Raw genomic sequence first — 24,096 nt, 5'->3', positions numbered from 1 at the left:
TGAGAGTGAGGGTAAGGCACACACACACACACACACACACACACACACACACACACACACACTGGAAGAGAAGGACATGGGTGACTATTTATATAGCTGTGTAACGGGACCCTGAGCATGTGTTTCTGTCTGTCAGGGTCCATGATCAACTAATGGACACACAGAAGCTCACTTGCTTTCTCTTTCACTGCTTCGTATCCTGTCTTTTCCGGACAGGACACAGGTTATTTTGTGGACTTTGTTAGTATTTTCATATTAGTCTCATCTGCGAGGTTACCCAGTCTTAAACTTCCCCCTCCTTCTTGGATCTTGTTTACTCTTGCTGGGATTTTTCTTCCTATTTTCAGGCGGTTTTGCCTCATTTCCTCTGTGTATATCAACGTTTCCAACATCTACGCTCTCCTTCTGCTTTTCCTCCTATCTTCTATTGTTCCCTCTTTCCTTGTGTGTGGCTTTGGGCTATGCTTTCCTCACCTGCTGTGATTCTCCAGCCTTATGGACTCCCTGTGTACCCACAGACAACCACATGCTACCCCAGCATAGTTCAGGTAAACCCTCTTTGCTTGTTCTCTAAATCCAAATATATAGAAATATTTGTCTTCACAATCCTGCATCATTAAAGGCTCATCTTGCCAGGCACCTCAAAGAATTTAAATCTTTATCAACGGTCAGTCAGTATTTATGTCAAGTAAATTACCAACCATGGTTACTATGATCCAAATAAATGTACTAAATACCCCAGACTAATAATTTATCTGACACAATCAGCATTAAAAGGTGAAAAGGAAAACCAGTAACTTCTTAAACACCATGTCACGGAAATAAACAAAACTTGTGATCATCAGAGCTGAATCAGTTTTCATGTAAAGTTTAAATTAATAATAATTTGGCAAACAAACTGCAGTCAACAAATAAACAACCATATAGCTGATATTTCCTTGACTTAGTTCACCATCTCAGCTGATGTTGCCAATTAGTGAACTCATTTTTAATTTAAAGAAAAGATTGGAACACTGACAAAAGTGTTGCGAAAGCTCTTATTTGCTTCGTAGTAAGGACACATGAGGAGTTATCCTGGATTCTCTGGTGTCAGTGATGACAGCAAGCAAGTGTGTGTGTGTGTGTGTGTGTGTGTGTGTGTGTGTGTGTGTGTGTGTGTGTGTGTGTGTGTGTGTGTGTGTGTGTGTGTGTGTGTGTGTGTGTGTGTGTGTGTGTTTAAAACCAAGTGTCCCTGACATACCATTAACGCCACATTGCTTCTGGTATCTCTCTACCTTGTCTCTGTGCTTCACACCAGCTGTATTTTTAGCCTCTTCACTGAGCAGATAATCAGAGAAGTAATTTCTATCACCTATCGTGTTTTCTGCACTGAACCGTACTTAAAATAGGTGTGAAACCTGCCTCTTGTACAACTAGCTTTACTACTACTACTAAAAATAATAGCAGCATATGATATCTTTGTGACACATCAGTCCTGTCTTCTAATCTTTCCAAAATAAAACTTAACATATTTAACCTAAAAAGGGGTAAGAAGGGGAAAGTAAACGAAAGAATAGAAAAACAAATATCAGGACATATTAAGTTTCATCTGAATCTTGGCTGGCACTGCTGACGGGCCACATCTGCAGTTAGTTTAGCCTGTTCTTAAATCCCGCAGCAGCTGTCCCAGCATGCACCTGGCTCAGAGCCGTTGACCTCTGACCACAAACTGACAGCTGAGGAGGGAGGTGAGAGAACGGAGGAACAAATGGAAATTTAAAAAAAAGCCTGCAAGCGGAAGAGCAGGACGCGGTGCCTGAACCGCTGACGCTGTGGTACCGGATCAGGCTCAGGCCGGGACGTTACGGGAAAACCAGGCCAAATGGGAGGACAGACGGTGATATCTAACAGACCGGGTTATCTGCACTCCTCTGTCACTGCGCTATCAGACGCTGGCTGCGATGGCTAGCGTCACGCCCCGAGGGGAAGCGGGCGGATGTCAGACACCAAACCTGCAGCCAGACACGCTGTGAACACACGAACTGCAGGCGAACGTTACACGTTTCAAAGAATGTCGTGGCCGGATGGATTCTGTAGAGATTCTGTATTCTGAGGAACCGAATGGTTGGATTTGTAAGGACTGCGTTTGGTTCCTGGCTGAATGAGCCGTTCAGAAAGATCATAGAATAGAATAAACATGAACTTCGTGAATTATGATTGAATTAAGAACACTAATTCTGAATGGTAGAAGTTAATCAGCTTCAATCATAAATATTTCTAGTTAACGGATGGATGGATCAGATTTCATTTAATTCCAGTGAAGTTTAAATGTTTTCAGTCAAGTCAGTCAAGCAATGTTCTGTTTGTATTTAAAAAGGAAAACACACTCCGCATATTATTTAGTTGTTTTAATGTCAGATTGGTTGTTGAGGAAGTCTGTCCAACATCTCAGAGGTGACGTACCGTTGTGCACTTACCTCCATAAATACCTCGTCTGGTCTGTGTTCCCCAGTGTGTGTGTGTGTTGGGGGGGGGCACGAGGTGATTGACAGGTACAGATGAGCACAGCTGGTGTGGCCCACCGGGTCCCTTTTGCTCTGGCAGTGATTGGATGTGATTGGTGGACGTGTGGACCTTACGGTGCGGTGGGCGGGTGGTGGTCTGGCATTAAAACATGCAGCAGCTGTGGGACAATGCATCAGAGATCAAGGAATGCAGTGAACGGGTAAGAGCAGCTTTAACCTTCGTATTGCAGCTGTGTGATGCTCCCCGGTGTGTTTGTTTAGCAGGTGACATGTGAAAGAGTTTTAAAAAATGTACTTCAGGGAACCAGAGAGGTCTTTAAAGCCGTCTTCATGAAATGTTGAAACAAGGAAGGCCAGAGTTCGCAGGATGTTCACACTCCAGCGTTGGAGCGCGGTCACCGCAAGAGACAGATGATTTTATTGGCAAAACCGAAGCAGCAGCATCAGCATCTGGCGCTCATTAAGCTTCAGTGAGCCTAAGCAGACGTGACACTGTTCTGAATAGCGTGTGGGGGGAAAAACAGAAGGTTATATCTCAAAAGCCTGTGCCAGTGGTGGGATGATTCAAATGTATATGGATGCATTCCCAGCTTCACTAACTGGTTCTCTCTTCTTTCAAACAAGCAGCTGTTGAACATAAAAAGGGCAAAGAGGTGGATTTTTTATTTTAAACAGTTTTTAGCATATTGGTCTTTTTTGTCCATTTGTCCTAAAGACCAAGCTTAAGTTGAATTGTTGTATCTTATGCAAATATCTGTCTAACATGAGATTCTCATCAGACTTATTTCATCTTATTATCTGCCGTGTAAACACTAATACAGGGATCATTATCAGATGGGAATAAAGTTGAAAGGTTTCCTTTTCATTTGTTAGTAGCATCAACCTGTTTGAGTTCTACCAGCAGCTGCTGCCTGGTTTGTTTACGCCTCTGACGCCAGATCTGTCTCCCCCCTCCTCCTCTCTCCTCCAGGGAGGCCCCACCCAGGAGGCCGGGCCCGGCAGCGGCGACTCCGTCCTGCCCCAGGTCTACGCCCCGCCCCCTCCCTACCCCCCACCGGGCCAGGGTCCCCCATCCTCCGCGGGCAGACTCCCGCCTCTGGACTTTAGCTCCGCGCATGCGAGCCCAGAGTACGCAGAGCATCCCCAGCTCAGGGTCTACCAGGGCCCTCAGCATGAGGCGGGGGAGGCCCTGACACCCGGCGCCACGGTAAGAACGGAGCCTGGAGGCGTCAATCACATCACTGTGAGGTTCACCTTCCAATTAGTTTGGTTCGGTCTTAATGTGACACGAGACGCGCTGCTACAGGTAGTGTTTCCATACACTGTGTGCTGTCAGGGCCGAGGCCAGATCCAGTTTCCTGCTATAATTAGAGCGGCCCCACCTTCGCCGTCATGTCCATGTAGGGGAGCGGCGCTCACAGCTGAGGGGGGATTTGTTGTTCAGAATAAGTCCCCACCTTTCCTTGGAGTCTCCTTTAGCTTTTAGTGATGCGATGATGTTACGCTCCTTCAGCTTCAGACACACACAAACCCACATTTACACATTTACATTCATCTTGTGCAACATATGATGTGAACTATTTTTAAATGACTGTGATGTGGACTGTGTTTGATTTTAGTCTAAACTGCACAATGTTTAGGGAATTATTTTGGGAGGAGTTGTAAGATTTGTTTTGTTTTTGTTTTGAGTCCAAAAGTTGAATTATTTTCAATTTCATACTTACACATTTAATAGCAATAAATTAAATAAATAAAATACAGTAAGTTACTTTAAAGTTTTTTTTTAATATTAAAAATGTGTTGTTTTTTTTTCTTTTTACTACAAATTAGATGCTGTTATTTGTGTGCAGGTCTAATGCATCATTTATGTTATGAGCACAGTTTAGACAGAAATGATGAAATGAAGACTGGTTTTGTTTTAGCAGCTTAGACGTTTCCTCCACTCTGATATAAACAGATGTGTGTTAGTGTGTGACACTTGGCTGTGTCCTGCTGCTGCTCCACTGCCTTGTTCCTCCTCTTACACGTGGTGTTTTGTGGCCCCATCTATATATTTTATTACTAGAGCCCTGACATACTTGGGTCCGTGCTGATTTTCGGGGAAAGTTGAGACGTCGCCCTGGAGGGAGGGGGGGTCAAAGGGGGAAGCTGACCAGATGACCCCCTTACCCCCTCTGAAATATCGCTCAGGTCCAGAAACATAATTCTGCATCGTGACGTGACACCACCCAACTCAACCCTTTTCCTGTCTCCACTCTGGCCTGTCTGTGATGTGTGATGTGTGTGTCAGTGTGTGTGTGTGTGTGTGTGTGTGTGTGTGTGTGTGTGTGTGTGTGTGTGTGTGTGTGTGTGTGTGTGTGTGTGTGTGTGTGTGTGTGGACATGTGTAAATAGTCACATTACAGCCAGTGTGTGTGTGTGTATGTGTTTGTTAAACGCTCCCTGTGGGAATGTGTCTACTGTATGTACCTTTTCCTGTCATTCCCAGTGTATTAATTTTGCCCCTTGACAAATGACCTTTAACCTTTGGCAGAAAAGCAGCACCGTGACCCCAGACTGACACTTGTGGAACGTTGGGTTTTGATCTCTGCCCTTTTGCCTTCCTTCCATCACTCTTTTCTTTCTCGAGCTTATAGCGCACCTTCTCTGCCTTGTTTACTTTGGTTTCATTTTATTGTCCACTGCTGCACTGAGGCCTTTCCACTGTTTAGCTGCCTCTTGGTTCAACATTGCTAATAATCTGGAACTGCATTGTTTTTAAACAGCACATTTTCCAGTAATCTTTCTTCGCTTTTAGAGTCGTTTTCTGGCTTTTATCACTGCTGAAGCACTGTTCTGTTACTGTTTTTACAGATCTTGCTCATGTTCCTCCTTTAATACTTAATTTATCTTAAAAAATTTAACTGTTTAATTTAATTGTTTTTTTTTTGCTGATCATGCTGGTCGACATACACGCACACACCTACACACACACATTAGCATCGTGGTGCATTGTGGGATACTGAATGTTTGGTTTTGGCACCTTAGTTTGACTTTACTGCATGGGGCAAGTTAAATTAGTTAGTACTTTTTATACTTCATAATCATTTCAGTTGATGAGATGGTACTAAGTATTAAGTATTTACTCAGGTCACAGACGCTCTTATCAAACGTGCTTAAACTTGAATTAACCCTTATTGCCACAGCTGGATGACACGTATAAAAACGTAAAACTCCCCCGTAGGCATGTATTTACAGACGCCTCACTAAAATGGAGCCCATTTCACGCCTCCTCACATTTGCCTGAGAGGGATCACTGGTTGCTGAATGCACTTTGACCTTTGGTTTGGATCACTTGACTTCATGAAAATGATCTGTGCTTAATGCCATGTGATGCCGATGCAACAGAACTAGTGCAGAAACAGAATTCTTTGAGTCACTTTAATTGACTTCATCATTTGTTTCTCTTTCTTTCTGTGCGTTTCTACTGATGCCTCCTCCCCGTTTTCTTTGCATTGTAACCCATTCACACTCTTTCCATCTTTTGTTTTCCATCTTTCTACTTTTGTTTGTTCTTTTTCGTCCATTCTTCATCTGTCCACGTGCTCGCTTCCTCTACCTCCTCTTGTTTCCAACTTTCTCACTGTCAGGAGGACACCTTGGCTCCTGTGACCTCTGACCCCCAGGCTCTGAGCTCTTCGGCGTCATCGGCAGGTGGAGCAGGAAGTGGAGGTGAGGAGGAGGGGTCGGGCAAGGCCCAGCCCAAACGCCTGCACGTCTCCAACATCCCGTTCCGCTTCAGAGACCCAGACCTCCGCCAGATGTTTGGGGTAGGGCGTCAAACCAACATTAACCCGAACATTAAAACTATAACTTATGTGCGTTCATCTAATCCTAATTTCTGTTTGATGCAGCAATTTGGCAAGATTCTTGATGTCGAAATTATCTTTAATGAGAGGGGGTCTAAGGTAAGATGAGACAAATATTCACAGCTGAAACAACTGAGATGATTAATAAACGAACAATGACTATAACAACTTGCAGGGCTTTGGATTCGTCACCTTTGAAAGTGCAACTGAAGCTGACAGAGCACGAGAAAAACTGAACGGCACGATCGTAGAAGGAAGAAAAATTGAGGTCAGTGAAAATATCCCCACATTATTATTATTAATATTATTCCTTTGTTCTTTTTTACATCCTTTAAGCTTCCTCCCGTTTCTCATCTCCTCAGGTTAACAACGCTACTGCAAGAGTAGTAACCAAGAAGCCGCAGACGCCTCTGGGTGTGAATGGAGAAATTTCAAGTACAGAGCACCTTTTATCGTCATGGTCATCATTTAAGAATCAGCCTGGAGGCTTTAGTTTGTGTTTACGGGTGAAACAGTCTTTCCTTGTGCTTCTGCGCAGCCTCTGGATGGAAGATCAACCCCGTCATGGGAGCGATGTATGCCCCTGAGCTCTACACAGGTACCTCAGCCTCTCTGCGTGTGACTCTTAGCGCTTAGCCTCGTCTAAGGCCGGGCTCTGCTTCCTCTCCAGTCGCCAGCTTCCCGTATCCCGTAGCGACCCCCACGCTGGCCTACCGGGGGTCTGCGCTGCGCGGCCGAGGCCGAGCCGTCTACAACGCCATCCGCTCCACCGCGGCCACGCCCGCGGCCGTGCCCGCGTACCCAGGGTAAGAGCCAGCAGCCTGGATCGGCGAATCCGAGGCAGACGCACTGACTTTGACTCTCTGCCTGTAGGGTGGTGTACCCCGAGGGGCTGTACGGAGCAGAGGTCTACGTGAGTGCATGCACACACACTCTTCTTCAAAATCTGTGCCGTGTCAGGGAGCTGTGTTGACCGTCCTGTTGTCGTGCAGGGTAGTTATCCTGCAGCATACAGAGTGGCCCAGTCAGCATCTGCTGCCACGGCGACCTACAGCGATGGGTAGGCTCACGCTCAGACGCTCTGTTTCATTCAATCCATGAATATAAGTCTCATCTATTTAGAAGGTTGGCCCTCTCTACATAGAGGATATTATTGGTGGTTATTGTAATTTCTTAGCAGGTTGGGATAAATCCACCATGTCTTTGCACAGATACGGACGGGTTTACGCCACAGCTGCAGATCCCTATCACCACTCGGTCGGCCCGACGACGACATACGGAGTTGGTACAATGGTGAGCAGGGTCAAAGCGCCCGCGGGCTGTGGACAGGGTCCTTGCGCCTGCAGGCTGGTATTAGCCGCTGTTGTTTCTGTCCACAGGCCAGTTTGTACAGGGGAGGATACAACCGCTTCACCCCGTACTGACGGCCCTCCTGAACCCTGGGACCGGCTGATCCCAGGACGATGCCGGACGGGTCACAGGATCCAACGTGGACTTGGCTTCATGCTGTCGTCATTGCAGCCCGTCCTGGAGAATTTAAAAAGACTGGAGGTGTAAATACTGCTGGATCCTATTTACTGTCCATAGAAGAGGATGTTAATATATAGACGGCTGCTTCAAACCTTTCATGGACTTTAGGTACTGATGCTGGTATGTGGTTAGAGCGTAGCTGGTGCACCATACTGTGAGTTTTGTGATTAAAATTAGTTTCATCGGGCAAATTGTAAAAAAAGATTTTGTCCAATGTTAAATGACTTATTTTTGATGATGATTATTTTACTAATTCTTTTTTCAATGTGTGTGTGTGTGTGTGTGTGTGTACTTGTTTTCCCCGCAACGTGGGGACCAGAAACCATGTTTTGCTATCAAGGTGAGGTCACTTTGACAATGTAGGGACACTTGGCAGGTCCCCACCAGTCCGAAGGCTTTTTGAGGGTCAAGACGTGATTTTAGGACTGTGGTTAGAATTGAGTTTTGGTTCAGATTAGAGCAAGGGTTGGAAGTCTGCCTTTATTTGTGATGGTTGGGGTCAGGGTAAGGGGCTAGGGAAGCATTATGTCATTGGTGAGTCCCCACGTTAAGTACAAACACGAGTGTGTGTGTGTGTGTGTGTGTGTGTGTGTGTGTGTGTGTGTGTGTGTGTGTGTGTGTGTGTGTGTGTGTGTGTGTGTGTTAAAGAGAGAGCATCTGAGTTCATTTATCCAGACTGAGAGACAGCTGTGACACTATACGGTACCACTATTCAAACACTAAAATATTACGTTTGTCTGGACGTAGTTGGGATTTCATTTTTCTTTTGTCTTTTCTAACAATCTACCTCTCACTCTGTAAATTTATGGCTTCTCGCTACGTTTTCCTGTGACCTGTGCTTGCTCTTTTCTTCTCTGTGTAGGTTCTGCGTAGGTTCTCTGTCTGTTCTGCAGCAGCTGAGCGTCCTGACGTCTGTCGACTCATTTCTTTATTTACTTATTTACTCAGGATCATTTCATTTAAACCCATTTAAATTTTATATTCATATTGTTACAAACTCAATTTAATTATTTGTTGCTGGCGTAACATCAGAAACAGATTAATGAATTGGTTCCAATACAAGACAACACTCTCACTCACAAACATGGGATGGTCACATGTTGCCTTTCTTCATCCTTTCTTTGTTCTTTTTCGGGTAAAACCATCACTTGTGTCTTGTGTCTTGTCTTTGTTTGCCCCTTTAGCTGCTGTGCCTAAATAAAACTGTTTTCAGTCTCTTCCTTTCTTTTCTTCATTGATTCTAATTTTTTCCCAGTCTGTTTACATCTCTCTAGTCTCTTTTCCATTCCTGCTCCATCTTCCCCAGCTACAGAGAACGTTTGACCTGATTGGCTATGAACTTGGTGGTGCTCTTTGTGTTTGGACCGCTCCCATTAAACCTAAAACAAACTGAAACGGCATCTTTACACCTGCTTCACCAGTGACGCTGCTGACTTTCACTGTTTGCTTACTGTTCTCACCTTCTCTATATTTGTCTGCTACTATTTTTCTCTCTGCTTTTAACTAGTAGTTGCTGACTTCCCTTTCCGCCTTTTAACTAGTAGTAGCCAACATTCACTTTCTTTTTCTGCCTTTTTAACTAGTAGTTGCTGATTTCTCTCTGCTTTTAACTAGTAGTTGCTGACTCCCTTTTTCGCTTTATAACTAGTAGTAGCCAACATTCACTTTTTCTTTTTCTGCCTTTTTAACTAGTAGATGCTGCCTTCCCTCTCTGCTTTTTAAATAGTAATTGCTGACTTCTCTGTGCTTTTCACTAGTCATTGCTGAATTCCTTTTCCGCTTTTTAACCAGTAGTAGCCAACATTGACTTTCTTTTTCTGCCTTTTTAACTAGTAGTTGCTGACTTTCTATCTCTGCTTTCTAACTAGTAGTGGCCAACTTTGGCATTTTCTTTAACATTTTTAATTAGTAGTGTCTGGCTTTTTCTGTTAACTAGTAGTGGCTGACTTACTTTCTGCATGATGCACCCTCTCTCTTCTGTGTAGTGTAGAATTCTGTCTTTATCATTAGTTTCTGTTCTTCTCGTTCTGATTAGAGCTAAGAATATGAATTATATTCTCTTCTCTGCTTTCTCTGAATAGATATCTTTCTTTTGATGCTCACAAACAGTGGACAGCTAGTTAAGGGGTTTGCGTTTCTCTGCTTTGATTCAATATTATGCTGCATCAACTTCCTTATTTAATGTGTATTGCACCCAACTTTCCCAACTACTCTATTCACCGTGATGAAAAGTTAAAGCTACATTAACAAAACTGTTTAACCGCAGCTGGGCTGAAATTTCTCAAATCTTAATGTAACTGGTGCCTCTCACTCTAGATAATTTTCATAAATTAAATATTTTCCTGAAATATTGACTTGTCTGTTTTGTGATATTACATTTTTATCTTCTTAAATACTTGGAAGTAAAGAATAATGTCTATTTAGCTTCACAGCCAGAATTCCTCACTAGAACACATTTACACAAGATTTTCTGTATAGTTGAATTTTATTAGGATTTTTTTCAAAAGACAGTATTTACACAATCTTCTCTTACAAATTGGCAGTTTATAATGTCAGATCTGTGGGGGAGTAGGAAATGAAGGATAGGGAGGTGGTATTGCAGAAACCTTCAGCTTCAGTTGTTAGTGAGCTGCAACATAAACTATTAAAGCACTGCAGACAATACTTACTAGGGAGAGTGACTAGTTGCACACGGCAAATGTCACAAACATACTCAACATAAAAGAATGAAAAGAAGAACGTATACTGGTTCAAGATCGATAGTAAAGTTCAGGAGAGGACACCATGCAGGGGAGAGAAAGTAAGATGTGAGAAGAGGGGGAAAAACAACTGAAGATGAGTCAAAGTGAAGAATGTGGGAGCTTTATCAGTGAGAAATATTGAGGAAGAAATTACAAAGACCAATGGAGGTACATAGTAACATGGGAGCAAAAAATACTGAAAACATGACATTGGAGGAAAAAAAACATCCAAATGAAAGAGTTTTAGTTGTCTGGGGTGAAATTTCTACTGTAAATGAAAATTAAGCAACATTCCTGAGCGGTTTCACCAGAGACAACACACTTGTACCCTGTGTAAAAAGCCTTATACACACACCAAACATACAACGGTCAGTCAATAAGCTCATCATGGGAGGAAACCAAACGTTAACTCTTAGCTTGGGAGCACACACCAGCACTTGTCGAGTGAATCTTAATCGCCTAAATACGAAAAGAAATAAAATAAAAACAAAAGTTACTGTGTAGAAGAAAAATACAGTCTGTATATCCAGACACATTTTAGATGATCTCAGAACTAGGCTGTAATGACTAAAGCAAATATAATTTGATTATTACATAATTATGTTTAAGCAAAATGCTTTAATTACTTTGCTGCCCTAAAAAAAATCTCAACCAATTTCACCAGCCAAAAGTTGCAGTTGTAAAAAAATTCAAATGCATCTGGACACACAGAAAACAGGTTTTCTTGTTTAAACATTAAGGATCATGTAACACACATTGTGAAATTGTTGGGTTAGCAGCAAATCACAATAGACATTAACATTTTAATATATGTCAGGCTCCCATGAATTTTATCAGCTGTGTGGCTTGGACTTGCTCACAATTCACTCTGGCTGGCGTCTGGAGGAGGTTCACCCACTGATCGCTCCAAGTGCTCCTGCAGTGTAGCAGAGCTACGAGCTGAAGAATGAGAAGTCTGGTGGTGTGTGAGAGGTTCAGGAAGAGGGAAGAGCAGAGGACAGGGGGTCAGGAAGAGGAGGAGGGGGAAAAAAGAAAACATATTGAGATCATTGTCACAGAAAGGTTTGCATTTACGACTGACGCTGAACAGACAAAAACAAATGTGATTATCCAGGTTTATCAGTATGACAAATGTGGTGATGTGATTGTTGATGCGATAGACATGTTCAACAATCAACTGGTGCATAACATGAATTTGAGCATAACATCTGGGAATGTGGGACAACTACATCAATATACCATGAAAATTTAACACTCCTAACTCTCCCACTATCTGCACTGCACACCATCACTTCAGACTTGCCAATGTTTAGATTTACATATTCACATAAATAGTCTTAAGAGTTTTATGGAATCCAAGACAAAGAATCCCACTTACCCATATGTTGAATTAATTCTGAATATTGAAATAAATCCGAATCAGAAGTAAATCAGTGCAATGTACAATATTTACAAAAATACACTATGTAGACAAATATGTAGATTGTACAGAAGCCTGTTGCGTAATGCCATGAGTTACACCATAGTCTTAATACACCAGGCTTAGTATGTCTACAACACAATGAATACTGTGAAGGAACAATGTTAATCAGCATTTTTATATGGTCAATCTGTCAGAGGCCTAATTACTGAGCACATGGAGTTGAAGATTATGACAATTACAGTTTCTGGTGTTTATGAGCTGACAATGTCATGACAATATGCACCACCACTAATTAACTAGATGCGGAAAAGCACAAACCTACTGACATCAACCCAAATCAAACCTGAGGACTCCACTACAATTTCAATTGTTAAGCTATAACTGCAGTTCTTATTCCTGAAAATAATTTCATGCCTACTGGGAAAAAACTAAACCTGTCTTTTCTCAGTCGCCTTCAGTTTAAAAAGTAGTTTCAGTGTAAATACTTAGATTTTCAGACAGCAGCATATACCTGTGAAACAAAGTTTTAAAAAAGTAGCATGACATCTTTTAGCAGTTTGTCACATTTCATGGCTATTGACTGATTGATTTATATGTTTCCAATATGAATCTAAATAAATTATTAAACTGTTTGTAGCTACATAATGTGTTTTTGTCAGAAGGCCAATACTGCTGTCTCAAAAAAAAATTGAATACAGAACAAAGTTGTGTAAGCTACCATCTCTGTTGTGTGATCATCCGCCTCCACAAAAGTCCTTTAAGTTTCTCTTACCAGCCTTGAAGCGCAGCCAAATGTAGCATACAAACCACTTATTCCTTTGTGCAGAAGCAGTAGGTTTCCCTCAGTGCTCCACCAGACAACTCACTTTCAGCTGTACTTGGATAGTTCTGAATTTAGATGCTGACAGATGAGGGAGGAAAAAATGTGAACTTCATGATGGCACTCGTTGCTGTGGTAACTGGACTGCACTGGAATCAGATTCCCTCTTTGCTTCTGGCCATTCTCTGAAGATCTGAGGTTCCAAGTTGTGGACGGGTCAGAAAATGAACTCGACAAGAGGACACTGCTTGTGTCCTTTGTCATACACAGTCAATGCTCGTCAGAATAAGACTTCTTCCTAATGCCGGGCATCCATCCATCAACTGTGATCACTAATAAAATACGTTTCTAAATCAGGAAGCAAACTTTCGACTTTAGTCCACGCTTTCACAGGCCATAGGGTTGAGGCCGAGCAACAGGAAGAACTACTAGCTGCAAGGAAACCAGATGGAGGGCAGGACATACAAACCACCTCCTCTTCTTCTTTCAGATAAAGCGCTGGCATCATCTTTCAGTGTCGTCTCAGTCTCTTAAGAAGGAACGCTAACTTTGACTTGACTTCAGCAGCAGGCGACTGGATAACTCACTTTGTTCCATTTGAAACTGCCTTTTCATCAAAAAGCCCTGAATCTTCAAGGTCTTGGAGCTGTTGACTTGAGGAAGGAAAAACATAACAGAATACTGTTAGCTTTGACATCCAACGTTGTTAAAGGAACCATGAGGACACTTGATTTTTTTTAACTGTTATGTGATGCCTAGAGCTGAAAATTCCAAATTCTAAACTGTTTTTGCCATTGTGAATTTTGAGAAATATCATGGGTGTTGTACTGTCTAAATGTCTGCCCACTACTGCGCCTGAAAACATAGGGCTTGCTAACATGTGGCTTTCTCAAAGGGCTTTCTGTAGGGTTTAATGTAAACACTTTCTTCTAAAATTGCAGAGATGTCTGAAGTGCAATGCATTCAAAATGTAACGGGCCACGTTACGGTCCTTTAACAATGTATTAACCCCCCACCCTCTCAGGAGGCAGCCAAACAGGCTGTGCTGGTTTTGCAGTCTATCTTTTGGGGATCATAGGGGGCAAAGACGACACCTAACCCAGTAAGAAAGGTCATACAGGATTCTAAACAGGGGAAACCTAAGGCAGACTGCACACACTGAACTGGCAAGTCAGGCCGGAATCTGCAGACAGACAAAAATTAAAAAAAAAAAAAAATCATTAGTACACATGTTAAAAGGCCTTATAATTAAAAAATAAAAATACTGTCTGGGATCATGACTTACGTTTTGACCATGGCCCGAAGTGCAATCTTTCTTTCCCTTTCTACAAACTTGTCAATGAGATATGAAGCCATGCGAGGGGCTTTCAGGTAGAGCTTAAAGAAACGATGATAGTTGCCTAATGCCCAGGCAGCACGGAGAGCTAGAGCATGAGCCACACAAGGATCTGCCCTTAACGCCGGAGTGACATAAACCAACTCTGTGGTCAGATCTGCAAAACATTTCATACACTTTGTAAAAAAGGAGAAACTTGAATGCGATAAGTCTCTGGCTATGGCAGAAAAACAAGTCAGGTTAACATACCACCAGAGTTTTTAGTGAAGATGTAATACAACAATCTATATGCTGTGAACTCTCCTATGTTCTCTGATGGGTTGTCCTTATACAGGGCCTTCAGCTGGGTCTGGCACTGGTTGAACTCTTCATGGTCTCCCTGAGGACAGTAAACCTAGTTTCAGGACATGTACTTTTAACTACTGTTAATTCGAACAAGAGAAAAACAGGCTAACCTTCTCCAGAGCAATGCGTGCATGGCACTCATATACTTCGACCGTAAAGTCCGTTCGAATTCCTTGAACCTGTGAGGGAGAAGGGAAACAGAAATCATTTCTTAGTTATCAGCACCATAAGAGTACAAAGAGTAAGACAAAGAAGCTGATGTGATCAATACCAACCGTCAGGTCCTGTCGTATAGACTTCATTTGTTCGCAGGCGTAGGTGTAGTCCTGGTGAGTTTTCCAATGGGCTTTCACAGCCTGAAGAGATTTTTTTAGCACCTGGGGAGACAAAAGTCAAGAAAGAGAGAAATGATTATGATAAAATACAGAGTATACCTGTTAATGTTCAACTTTTTATAATGAAATAAACTCCATACAGTGATTTCATGACATGGCAGATTTTATACAGTGACAAGGCTGTAACTAAATGACAGGAGAGAACATCTTACCGACACAGGGCGGACAGTGGAGGGGTCAGGGGCACATGTAAGCCTCAGGTAAGGCTTAGTGATGTCTTGACATGTTCCCACAATGGGGCAATCCTCCCAACTGAGGGCCTCTTGTGTTCCATCAGGCAGGTCCAAAGAATTGATGGAAAGAACCAGGGGCTCTGAACGAAGTTGCTTATGGAAACGAGCTGCTCTGCTTTGCTTCTTGGCTTCTCTGTTGGGGTCATGAAAATCCAGACCAGCATTCCCACCTTTCCTCTTTTTCCCAACAGCTGCACCGGAATCATCGGCATTGCTAAAAGAAATTAAAATTAAAAAGGTTATTTAAAAACTTTTGAAACTTTCTTAAATAAAAAAACAAAAAAAACACGAGGACTTGATCAAAAACATTAATTATTTAGCTCTTTACAGGCCTTAATTTAATAACAGTTATTCATTTACCGTCTTCCTCTGTTAGCTTTTCCTCTTCCTCGGCCTCTCTCTCCACCACCTCGGCCTCTATCCCTGTTATTACCACGACCACGTGCTCCTTTTTGACCTCGTCTCGAGCGCTGAGGTCGTAGGTCACTAGATATACTACTGTCTGACTGTGAGCCAGAATCACTGGGAGCATATAACAAGATGAAAACACTTAGAAACAATACATATGAATGTTTACGGTTACAACAATCTGAGAGAAGCAGCGGTTTACCTTCGTCTATGTCTTTGGCTGCTGCGGTCCCGGTTACGTCCATGAGAAGGAGAGGGTGACCGGGAGGAAGAACGGGAAGAACTTGAAGATGGACTTCTTTGAGAAAATATATTTCTGTAGTTGCCTAATCTGTGTGCAACTCCCCTGCCTCGAGAAGCTGTTGCCGCTGTACTTCCACCACGACTAATTGAGCTATCCGATCCTCTCTGGGGTGGCACAGTTTCCCAACGAGACTGCTTGGCTTTTAGTCTTTAAAAAATAAAAACATACTTAACCCATATTGTTTAATGCCATCAAAATAATATTTACAAGTCTGTTTAACCTTACAATGCAAAGACATGAACTAATTAAGTAATTAATTAAGCAATTTGGGATTTGGAGATAATTCATATTTTATTAATTAAACCTATTTGAAAATGTTGATTTCTTAGTTTAACAAAGCTGGGATGGTGTTACTTAATGAAATATCAAACCTTACAATCAATATAAATAGACCAGGGAAAAAAATACTTCTAAACTTACTCTGGCAATGCTTCACGAGCCCAATCAATAGTGTAAGCAGAGCCATCCTTTAATCGGTCCTGTAGGATTTCTTTCAACACCTTCTCTGTGCGATCTTTGTCCTCCTCGGTCTCACAGGCAGTAAAACAGCGCTGCACGTATTCCTTCATGGCTTGAGGCCAGTCCTGGGGCCTTGAAAGATTTTAAAACGTAAGTCAACAGTTGATTTACAATTTAACAGGACAAAATGTGTGGAGACAGAATCTATTTTTACCGTGTCTGACCACTTCCAGGTGCAGCACTGGCAGTAGCTGGGGATGAAGGAGTTGGATTTAGTCCCGAAGGCTGCTCGCCCGGAGGAAAGGTCTGATTGGAGGCTGGAGAACACTGAACTTGATAAGATCTTTTGGGAATATTAAACTTTACAGCAGCTGTCCCAGGTGCCTCTGTGAGGAAAACAATACATCGCTTACAGCATATTTAAAGGGATTAATAAAGAACATATGTCTGAAACAAGTATATTAGCTACCTCATAAGAGAATAAACCTTACGTTTCATGCGGTGCCACAGTTGTTGTCCTTGGTTTTTGGTTTTGTTGGCCTCACCTCTGCCTATCCCTGGTAAATACTGGCCCGGCTGCTGCTGGGAATTACTCTGAGGGGGCTGATAACTGTTTTGGCCCTGGAAGCCATGGCTATAGCCCTGGGAATGATTATAGACCTGCATTTGGTTGGGGTCACCTGGTGGATAGGGCATGGAGTTGCTGGTACTGTAGGCATTTGGTGATGGAGGAGGGGGATACTGGGAATTGGGTGAGGGAGGAATGGGTGGGGGTGGGGGAGGAGGGGGGTTCTCTGAGGTGGTTGGGCTGTGGGGTGGCTGAGGTGTAGCAGGAGGTGGGGGCTGGGGCTGAGAAGGGTAGGTGGGAGACTGGTCTTCCATTCCAGGTACTGGAGGAGGCTATGAAAATAAATAAAGAACACATTAGACACATGAAAAAAAAATCACCATAAAATAAAAGCTCAACAGGCAATAGGTTGGTACCTGTCCATTAGAAGTTGGTGTTCCTGGATAGGGTGCTTGGGGTACACCATACTGATTTGGAGGGTAGGTGGCTCCAAACTAGAAAAAGAAAAAGTCACTCACAACCAGACTAGCATGTTTAATTAAGGACCCTGTTTCCGATTTAAAACCAGTGAGAACATTTAATGTAATAAAATTGTCAATGCAACTAGGTAACTCCTTTCGGCTTATCTCATCAAGGGTTGCCACAGCAAATGATTTGCATGCTTGATTTCGCAAGTTTTTGTACCGGATGCCTTTTATGACGATTGAAACTGTGACCTGAGCGACAGGAGCGTGATGCTCTAACCACTGTGCCGTCTGGAGCAAAATTGTCAATGCAACCAACTCCCTGTATTATATTAATAGTTATTCCACTAAGGTATTGACACCAAAATCAATGGTTGTACTTACTGGAGCCATATGATAATAATAGTTATAGGGGTATGAGTATCCAGGATAGTGTTGCTGAGTTTGCTGGTACCATGGATAGTACTGCTGTTGCTGCTGAAGAGCAGAAGAGTCTGTCGCGACTGGCTGGAACTGACCAGCCTGAAATCACACAGAATCAGAACTGAGAGCAGGAACAGGAAATGCAGCAGGACTGAACCAGCATTACGGTGTTTTAAAAGCAGATCCAATATATTAAAAACATGTTAAACTCATTACAATATATTACAATCTGCCTCCTACCCAAAGCCTAGTTCAAGTTTCGCCAGCATAAATATCTAGGTATGCAACTAATTCTGTCCACTAGACCCCTGACCTTTCATTCTAAATGTTCTATGTATTTTAATTTTTTATATTCTATGTTGTAGCTAACTCAATTTGAATGTCATTGCCCATTATAACAAATATATAAAGGCAAACCTCTGCTATGGTTCGACTGGCTTGAGTGGTCTTGGCAGAGCTCTGACTCTTGCTTATGGACGCCAGAGCTTGCCTCGCTTTCTCCCATTCTGGGTTTTCGTGAACCTGTCCATCTCCAGCAGAACCATAGGACCTGAACAAAAGAAGTTAATTAGTGAAGTATCGATATTTAGAGACATAATGTCAATTTAGCATGACACTAGTCAAATTTACCCCAACACCAACCAATTTCACACGTAACAATATAAGTAGCTAACACCACATTGGCTTTATTCCTTTTTTAGTTGGTAGACGCCCTTTAGATCAGCTAAATCACTTACATTCAATCACAAATTATTTATCTGGTGTATGTGAACTATCGTCAATAACGCATTTGAATTGGATAACATTGAAAAGTTAATGCTAAAAAAATTGCCTGGGCCTGTGTTTAGCTGAGCTGTGCTAACACTTGTCAACATCCTGAGCTAACATTAGTGAAATGATAGCTATAGCTTTCTCATATATACTGATATATGCTATAGCGCTCATATATACAAGTAGTACCTACTATCATATCGCAATGTGTGCATTTTTATAAGCAGGAGTTGCGACCTACCAGTTAGATGTAGGATTTGCCTGTGTCGCGTTGGCCGCCATTTCGGCACAGATTGATGCTTGCGTTAGGTGGCTAAGCTAACGCCAGGGCAGTTGGTGTAGGCTAGCTAAGCTAGCTGTAGTAAGGTCGTTAGCGTCTGCTAGCGGCGCTGCTACAGGAAAGCTAATGTAAACAAGATGAAGTCCAACACGGAGGTCAACTGTGTGTTTACAAGAAAAACGCTAAATCGACCACTAAGGACGTTATCTATCCCAAAAGTCAAACTAGACCACACTTAAAATGAAAATTCAGCTAACGTATAGCACGAAAACCGCATTTGATGCTTCCTTCTTCCTTCACGACCAACTTCGTCTGACCAGACTGTAGCGATACAAAATGGCAGTGAAGTAACTGAAATGACGTTTTGCCGTTTGCGATTACTTGTGCCCCGTTGTTGGGTCTCGCAGGCATAGCCCCGCCCACTCAAAGCTTGGCCAATCAAATGCCGAGCATTAGTTATAGTCAGAAATGTATTCCGGTTTCATCATGTCAATCATAGGCATCGGGCCCGAATGCATTGAGAGCAAAGCATGGCAAAAATATTGTCATAGTTAAAAAATAGTAAAGGGCAAAAAACTTGTTTATTATTATTATTATTATTATTATTATTATTATTATTATTATTATTATTATTATTATTAGTAGTAGTAGTAGTAGTAGTAGTAGTAGTAGTAGTAGTAGTAGTAGTTTCAGTATTTTCTACTATTACTACATCACTATTTATGATGTATTTCACCAGCTCAGCTCAACATTTTTTAAATGTATTGTTTCTTCTATTAAAGCTCAAATTTAAGTTAAGATCAGTGGTTGTAGAAGCCTACACACATTTTCCCTCTGCTTTCCTCCATATACAGCTGCAGGATGTGTGTGTGTGTGTGTGTGTGTGTGTGTGTGTGTGTGTGTGTGTGTGTGTGTGTGTGTGTGTGTGTGTGTGTGTTACAGAGAAGGAAGTAATTTCCTGTCAGAGAGTCTCTCCCACACATGGTCCTCAGGATTTTTAGGAAGTTAGGACTTAGTCTCTTTGGAGTACAAATAGTATTAACAACTGTTGTGAAGTTCAGGAATGTGTGCGATTGCTCTGCAGCAATGAGCACAATGTCTTAGGGTAAATTCCTCCTGGGGCCAGATAAAGCTTTTATGGACACAAGTCGATTTCAGATTTTAGGTTTCAAATAAAATACTGTATTAACTTCAATTTCCAGTCCATTTGTCGCAGTAAATGAATTCATGTGTTTGCTATTGCCGCCTTTGTTGCTTTGATGGTTACATCATTGCACAAATATGTTGAGCATTTGTGAAAGGATCTTGCAAACAATGAATCACCGCCTGCAACCACCAGTATGCGGGGTTTAGTAATGCTCTGTTTCCTTAACTCATAGGAGAACGAGACAATAAGGACCAATAAAGAGCGTCTTTAATCATCTCCTGCTGTTGACTCAAAATCAGGATGTTGTATCTACATAAGGGAATATTCTGACTAACTGGGAATATGAATTGTTGTATGTGAGTTAATATACACTAGTATGACACCCTTCAAAGGTATGCTGCCGTCAACACAAGCAGATGGAGTTCACTGACTGCATTCCGTGAGCGACGAGCCAACACTTTATTTTCATTGTGAAATTAGACTTGCTTTCTAAACTTGTAACAACATTTCAACACCAGTGTTCCTTCTGATAGCTGTTGTTGCTCAAATAATGGAAGAAATGCACATAAATCAGATTTATGGGCAGAAGCCGGCTGATCAAACCAAGAACTGTTTGAACTATTGGAAACACTTGAAGCAGTCACGCCACAGCACTTGGGTTGTGTCTTGTGTCGCTCCTATTGTGGTAAACTCTAATCATTTCCAATTAAATACTTTTGGTCAGCTGTTTCCTTGTCTGAGTTCACGTTCTAAAAACAGAGGGAGGTGCCGTGGGGGAACATGATAAAAAATTGCGTTTGCGCTCATTATTTGTGTCATTAAGCGGCTCAATTAAAAAGAAGGCCGCGCTACAGCTTGACAGCGTCTGGTAACGTCGACCGCGCTTTGATCCAGACCTCTGCGATGAGAGGCGCGTCACTTCCTCGCCCGATGCCCATCCCTTTGGAAAAAAAAAAAAAAAAGAAACCTCACGCACGGAGCAACGACGGCGAGAAAAGAGCGAGGGAAACGCCGAGAGGGAAGGGAAAGTCAAACGCCAGATGAAAAAGCTGGACACCGAGGAGGGAGCCAAGCAAACGCCGCAATAACACCTTCTAAAGTGAGTTTTTCGCACTTGTTGAGCGCTTTGCTTTGCGCGCATTCAGGTAAAGTGATTGGGTAACTTTTACCTTGAGCCCAAGTTCCTCGTTCTTCTTGCAGTAAGTGGTGCCGTCTTCGTTTATACGTTATAACCGTCATATTTACTAATATTATAAACAAATGAATTAATATGGAGGGTCGAGGCGAGGCCTGCAGTTTAAGCCCCCTCCCCTCCCCTCAGGTTTAGCTGACACACACAGTAAGGACAGTTTGTCTCATACATTCATATACGTCTGCATGTTGAAATTATGAGGGTGTCTTTCTCTGGAAGTCATTATTTGATTTATGGTGTTGTATTTCTGATCTCCCGCTGTGATAGTTACAATTCAAGGTGTTGCATTGTTGAACTTCAGTCAAAGTTCTAATTTATTGCTAATTGTCTATATATTTGGCACAAACGCCCAAGTCAGACTCACCTCGTGGAGAAAGCTACAGTCTCGTGTTTTGTACACATACTCAGAAAGTTAGGGAAAAGTATGCGCTAGTTGCTCGAGTGTGCTTCAAGTACAAGTCCCAGCATGGCTTTTATAGCCTCGCCAGTGCCAAAATGCTCAATGGTTTCCCACAAATTGCACAACGTGCCGTCGTTCCTTATCAGCAAGGCCTAGGACTCCTCGGTGTGTTTTCAAATGATGTCTCCTAGCTGTGTCTGGTTCTGCCCAGTGGCTGGGCACCTTTCTGTGGGCTGCATGTTCTCCCTCCCTGCCCCTCTGGGTGCAGAGGCTTCCTCCCACTGTGCAGAGACTCTTAAGTTACCTATCGGTCTTGAGTAAATAGCTGTGTGGGTCTATATGCCAGCCTGGAAGTGGACGTATGACACAGGCCATATTCCCATTCCCTTGATTAATACCAGCTGGGATTGGCTCCAGAACCGCAACCTTTACCAGGAAGAGGTGTTGTCTCGTTTGCATGTATTGTTATGTTGTTGCTGCTGTTTTATCTGTGCTAAAAGATAACCTGTCCTTCCTTTTTCCTTTTTTTCCACACAGTCATGCCACTTCACAAATCAGCACGGGCCCGTCTGGACCCTACCATGATCTCAGCCCCACTGGGTGACTTTCGCCACACAATGCACATTGGGAGGGGAGGTGACACCTTTGGAGACACCTCCTTCCTGTCCAATGTTGGTCCATCCAGTCCATCCAGCCCATCCAGCCCATGCAGCCCAGAGCCGAGGAGTCCGGCGATCCAACCTGCTGCTGAACCTATGGTGGCCGTCAACCACAGTGTTGTTCATAAACCCCCCCCACGAAGCCCTCAGAGCATCGACCTTCATCACTCTGACTCAGAGTCATCATTAACGCTGGATCTGGACCTTGACCTGGATCTGGGTCCATCGATGCTGGGAGATGTATTAGGGGTCATGGACGGAATGGGTCTTGACTCAAATGACGATGATGTGCTCAGTACCAAAAAAGATAAATCCCAAGTGGAAAAGCAAGAAAAAGCCGGCGTGGAAATGTCTGTGAGCATGCAGAATGAGCTTAATGGAAAGAACTTGGTTGGGCTGGATGGGAACCAGGTTCCAGACAACAGACTCCCAGATGGAAATGGAATCAAGTTAAAGGGGCTAAAACCAAAAGTGAGATTTAGTGACAAACGAGAGGAGATAATTCGCCAGGCATCTGAAGAGGAAGAGAGTCAAGGCTTTGACCTCCAGGAGGAAAATCAGCAGGTGTGTCTTAGTCCAACAAGGGGCGAGAGTCACACAGGTGAAAATGAGTTGAGCAATCATAAGGCAGAGTTGCCACCTAGTCCCTCTTCATCACATAGCTCAGAGTATGAAGGAGTCACCCTGGACAGGAGGAGGGTCGACGTTTGCCACTCAGAGACTGATACGGAGGAGGAGGAAGAGGAGGAGGAGGAGGAGGAGGAGGTAACTGGTCGAGGCTACACATTTGAAGATGAGCTGGATGATGAAATAGGCCTATAGGGGATATTTGCTGTCAGTTTAATCAAGTATACTGTATTTTCCTTGACTCATATCTGCATTATTTGAGTGGGAGTAAAGACTATATCTAAATGCAAAGTGTATTTTTCAAGGCTCAGTTAAAGGGATGCAGTTAAGATGATGATGCTAAACTGAAGAAGACATTTATGTTCTATGTACCAGGGTAACAGGTCTTTTGGAGACTTCATGTCATTTAAGTTCTTACAGTGAAAGCTTTGTAGCACTGATTTAACCTCTGCTCGGTGGAGAGCTTGGTTCAGCCTTAAAGAATGATGCCTGCATTGTTACTTTTTATTATGTCTTATATATAAAAATGCACACAACAGATGCTGTGTGCATTGTGTTTGATGAGCTTCGTGTGCCTTAAAGGGAGCTGTCCGCTTCCCTATTGTACCCTATCAGTGTCCTATTAGTTATTCTTCATATTGCATGTTTATTACAATCGCTATCTTTACAAAAGCTTTACAAACAACACCCACGGACACATTGTCAGAAAACAAAACCTGTGTATAATTGATTACTGTGAATTTGACACATTCCAAATCTGACAGTGTTTCTCTGGCTTCAGACCAAAGATTATCTGTCTGCAGTTACTTTGCACGTTGTTAAATCTGGGGTCCTCGGGGCCGAACTGACACTAATGTGCGAAGTCCTGGGATTTAATGATCACACTGTAAATCATGACCAGCAGTGTATTTTTGTACATGCTTTTGGCTTGTATAATGCTTTTATTTGATCATGCTGTAAATGGGAGAGATCATTGTGATCATCTGCTAAAAGTGCTGGTTGAAACACTTGTGATTTAATGAGGATTATGGTGACAAACAATAAAACCTCTTTCTGGAATTCAAAATGTGTTTAACCCCAGCTTTTTTCTTTGGATTTGTCTCCAGGGCAAGTGTTGATTTACCATTATGGATTTGGATGCTGCGTTTGTGCTACTGTTAAACTAAGTTGAGACGTTATTTTGTTTATTTAGTAAAGCTACAGTAACATAGTTATACTGG

The 24,096-nt window shown here is 42.6% G+C and overlaps 3 protein-coding genes across 3 annotated transcripts; 2 read left to right on the top strand and 1 right to left on the bottom strand.

The window, feature by feature from the left end:
• Positions 1-127: 127 nt before the first annotated feature.
• On the top strand, positions 128-9,098 carry rbfox1l (RNA binding fox-1 homolog 1, like). Its single transcript, XM_029128616.3, has 12 exons — positions 128-548; positions 3,475-3,711; positions 6,133-6,312; positions 6,397-6,450; positions 6,527-6,619; positions 6,714-6,786; positions 6,890-6,949; positions 7,022-7,157; positions 7,225-7,264; positions 7,344-7,411; positions 7,563-7,644; positions 7,731-9,098. The coding sequence occupies exons 1-12, from the start codon at positions 462-464 to the stop codon at positions 7,773-7,775; spliced, it is 1,155 nt and encodes a 384-aa protein (XP_028984449.1). The 5' UTR covers positions 128-461; the 3' UTR covers positions 7,776-9,098.
• Positions 9,099-10,347: 1,249 nt separating this feature from the next.
• Positions 10,348-19,203, bottom strand: leng8 (leukocyte receptor cluster (LRC) member 8). The gene is made up of 15 exons (XM_029128615.3): positions 18,813-19,203; positions 18,218-18,350; positions 17,762-17,899; positions 17,330-17,407; positions 16,837-17,245; positions 16,560-16,731; positions 16,307-16,477; positions 15,785-16,033; positions 15,535-15,696; positions 15,094-15,388; positions 14,822-14,923; positions 14,657-14,725; positions 14,451-14,580; positions 14,151-14,358; positions 10,348-14,048 (listed from the first exon to the last, which is right to left on the bottom strand). Exons 1-15 carry the CDS (start codon positions 18,851-18,853, stop codon positions 13,886-13,888), a joined length of 2,520 nt encoding a protein of 839 aa, XP_028984448.1. The 5' UTR covers positions 18,854-19,203; the 3' UTR covers positions 10,348-13,885.
• A 1,651-nt stretch (positions 19,204-20,854) lies between these two features.
• On the top strand, positions 20,855-23,942 carry cdc42ep5 (CDC42 effector protein (Rho GTPase binding) 5). The gene is made up of 2 exons (XM_029130318.3): positions 20,855-21,097; positions 22,128-23,942. Exon 2 carries the CDS (start codon positions 22,130-22,132, stop codon positions 23,069-23,071), a length of 942 nt encoding a protein of 313 aa, XP_028986151.1. The 5' UTR covers positions 20,855-21,097; positions 22,128-22,129; the 3' UTR covers positions 23,072-23,942.
• Positions 23,943-24,096: the final 154 nt, after the last annotated feature.

The sequence above is a fragment of the Betta splendens genome, chromosome 16, assembly GCF_900634795.4.
Source record: "Betta splendens chromosome 16, fBetSpl5.4, whole genome shotgun sequence".
NCBI classification, from domain to species: Eukaryota; Metazoa; Chordata; class Actinopteri; order Anabantiformes; family Osphronemidae; genus Betta; species Betta splendens.
The sequence above is the reverse complement of the archived record's forward strand: the minus strand, read 5'-3'. Positions and strand labels throughout refer to the sequence as shown.

What these genes read in the sequence shown, in the direction of transcription:
- cdc42ep5 (XM_029130318.3), top strand. Translation starts at nt 22,130, where the DNA reads ATGCCACTTCACAAATCAGCACGGGCCCGTCTGGACCCTACCATGATC.
- rbfox1l (XM_029128616.3), top strand. Translation starts at nt 462, where the DNA reads ATGCTTTCCTCACCTGCTGTGATTCTCCAGCCTTATGGACTCCCTGTG. An exon ending in TGCCCCTGAGCTCTACACAG is followed by an intron (nt 6,950 to 7,021) that starts GTACCTCAGCCT and finishes CTTCCTCTCCAG; the next exon opens with TCGCCAGCTTCCCGTATCCC. An exon ending in CATACGGAGTTGGTACAATG is followed by an intron (nt 7,645 to 7,730) that starts GTGAGCAGGGTC and finishes TTCTGTCCACAG; the next exon opens with GCCAGTTTGTACAGGGGAGG.
- leng8 (XM_029128615.3), bottom strand. Translation starts at nt 18,853, where the DNA reads ATGGCGGCCAACGCGACACAGGCAAATCCTACATCTAACTG. An exon ending in CCAGTCGAACCATAGCAGAG is followed by an intron (nt 17,900 to 18,217) that starts GTTTGCCTTTAT and finishes GTGTGATTTCAG; the next exon opens with GCTGGTCAGTTCCAGCCAGT. An exon ending in ACTGTGGCACCGCATGAAAC is followed by an intron (nt 16,732 to 16,836) that starts GTAAGGTTTATT and finishes TTTTCCTCACAG; the next exon opens with AGGCACCTGGGACAGCTGCT.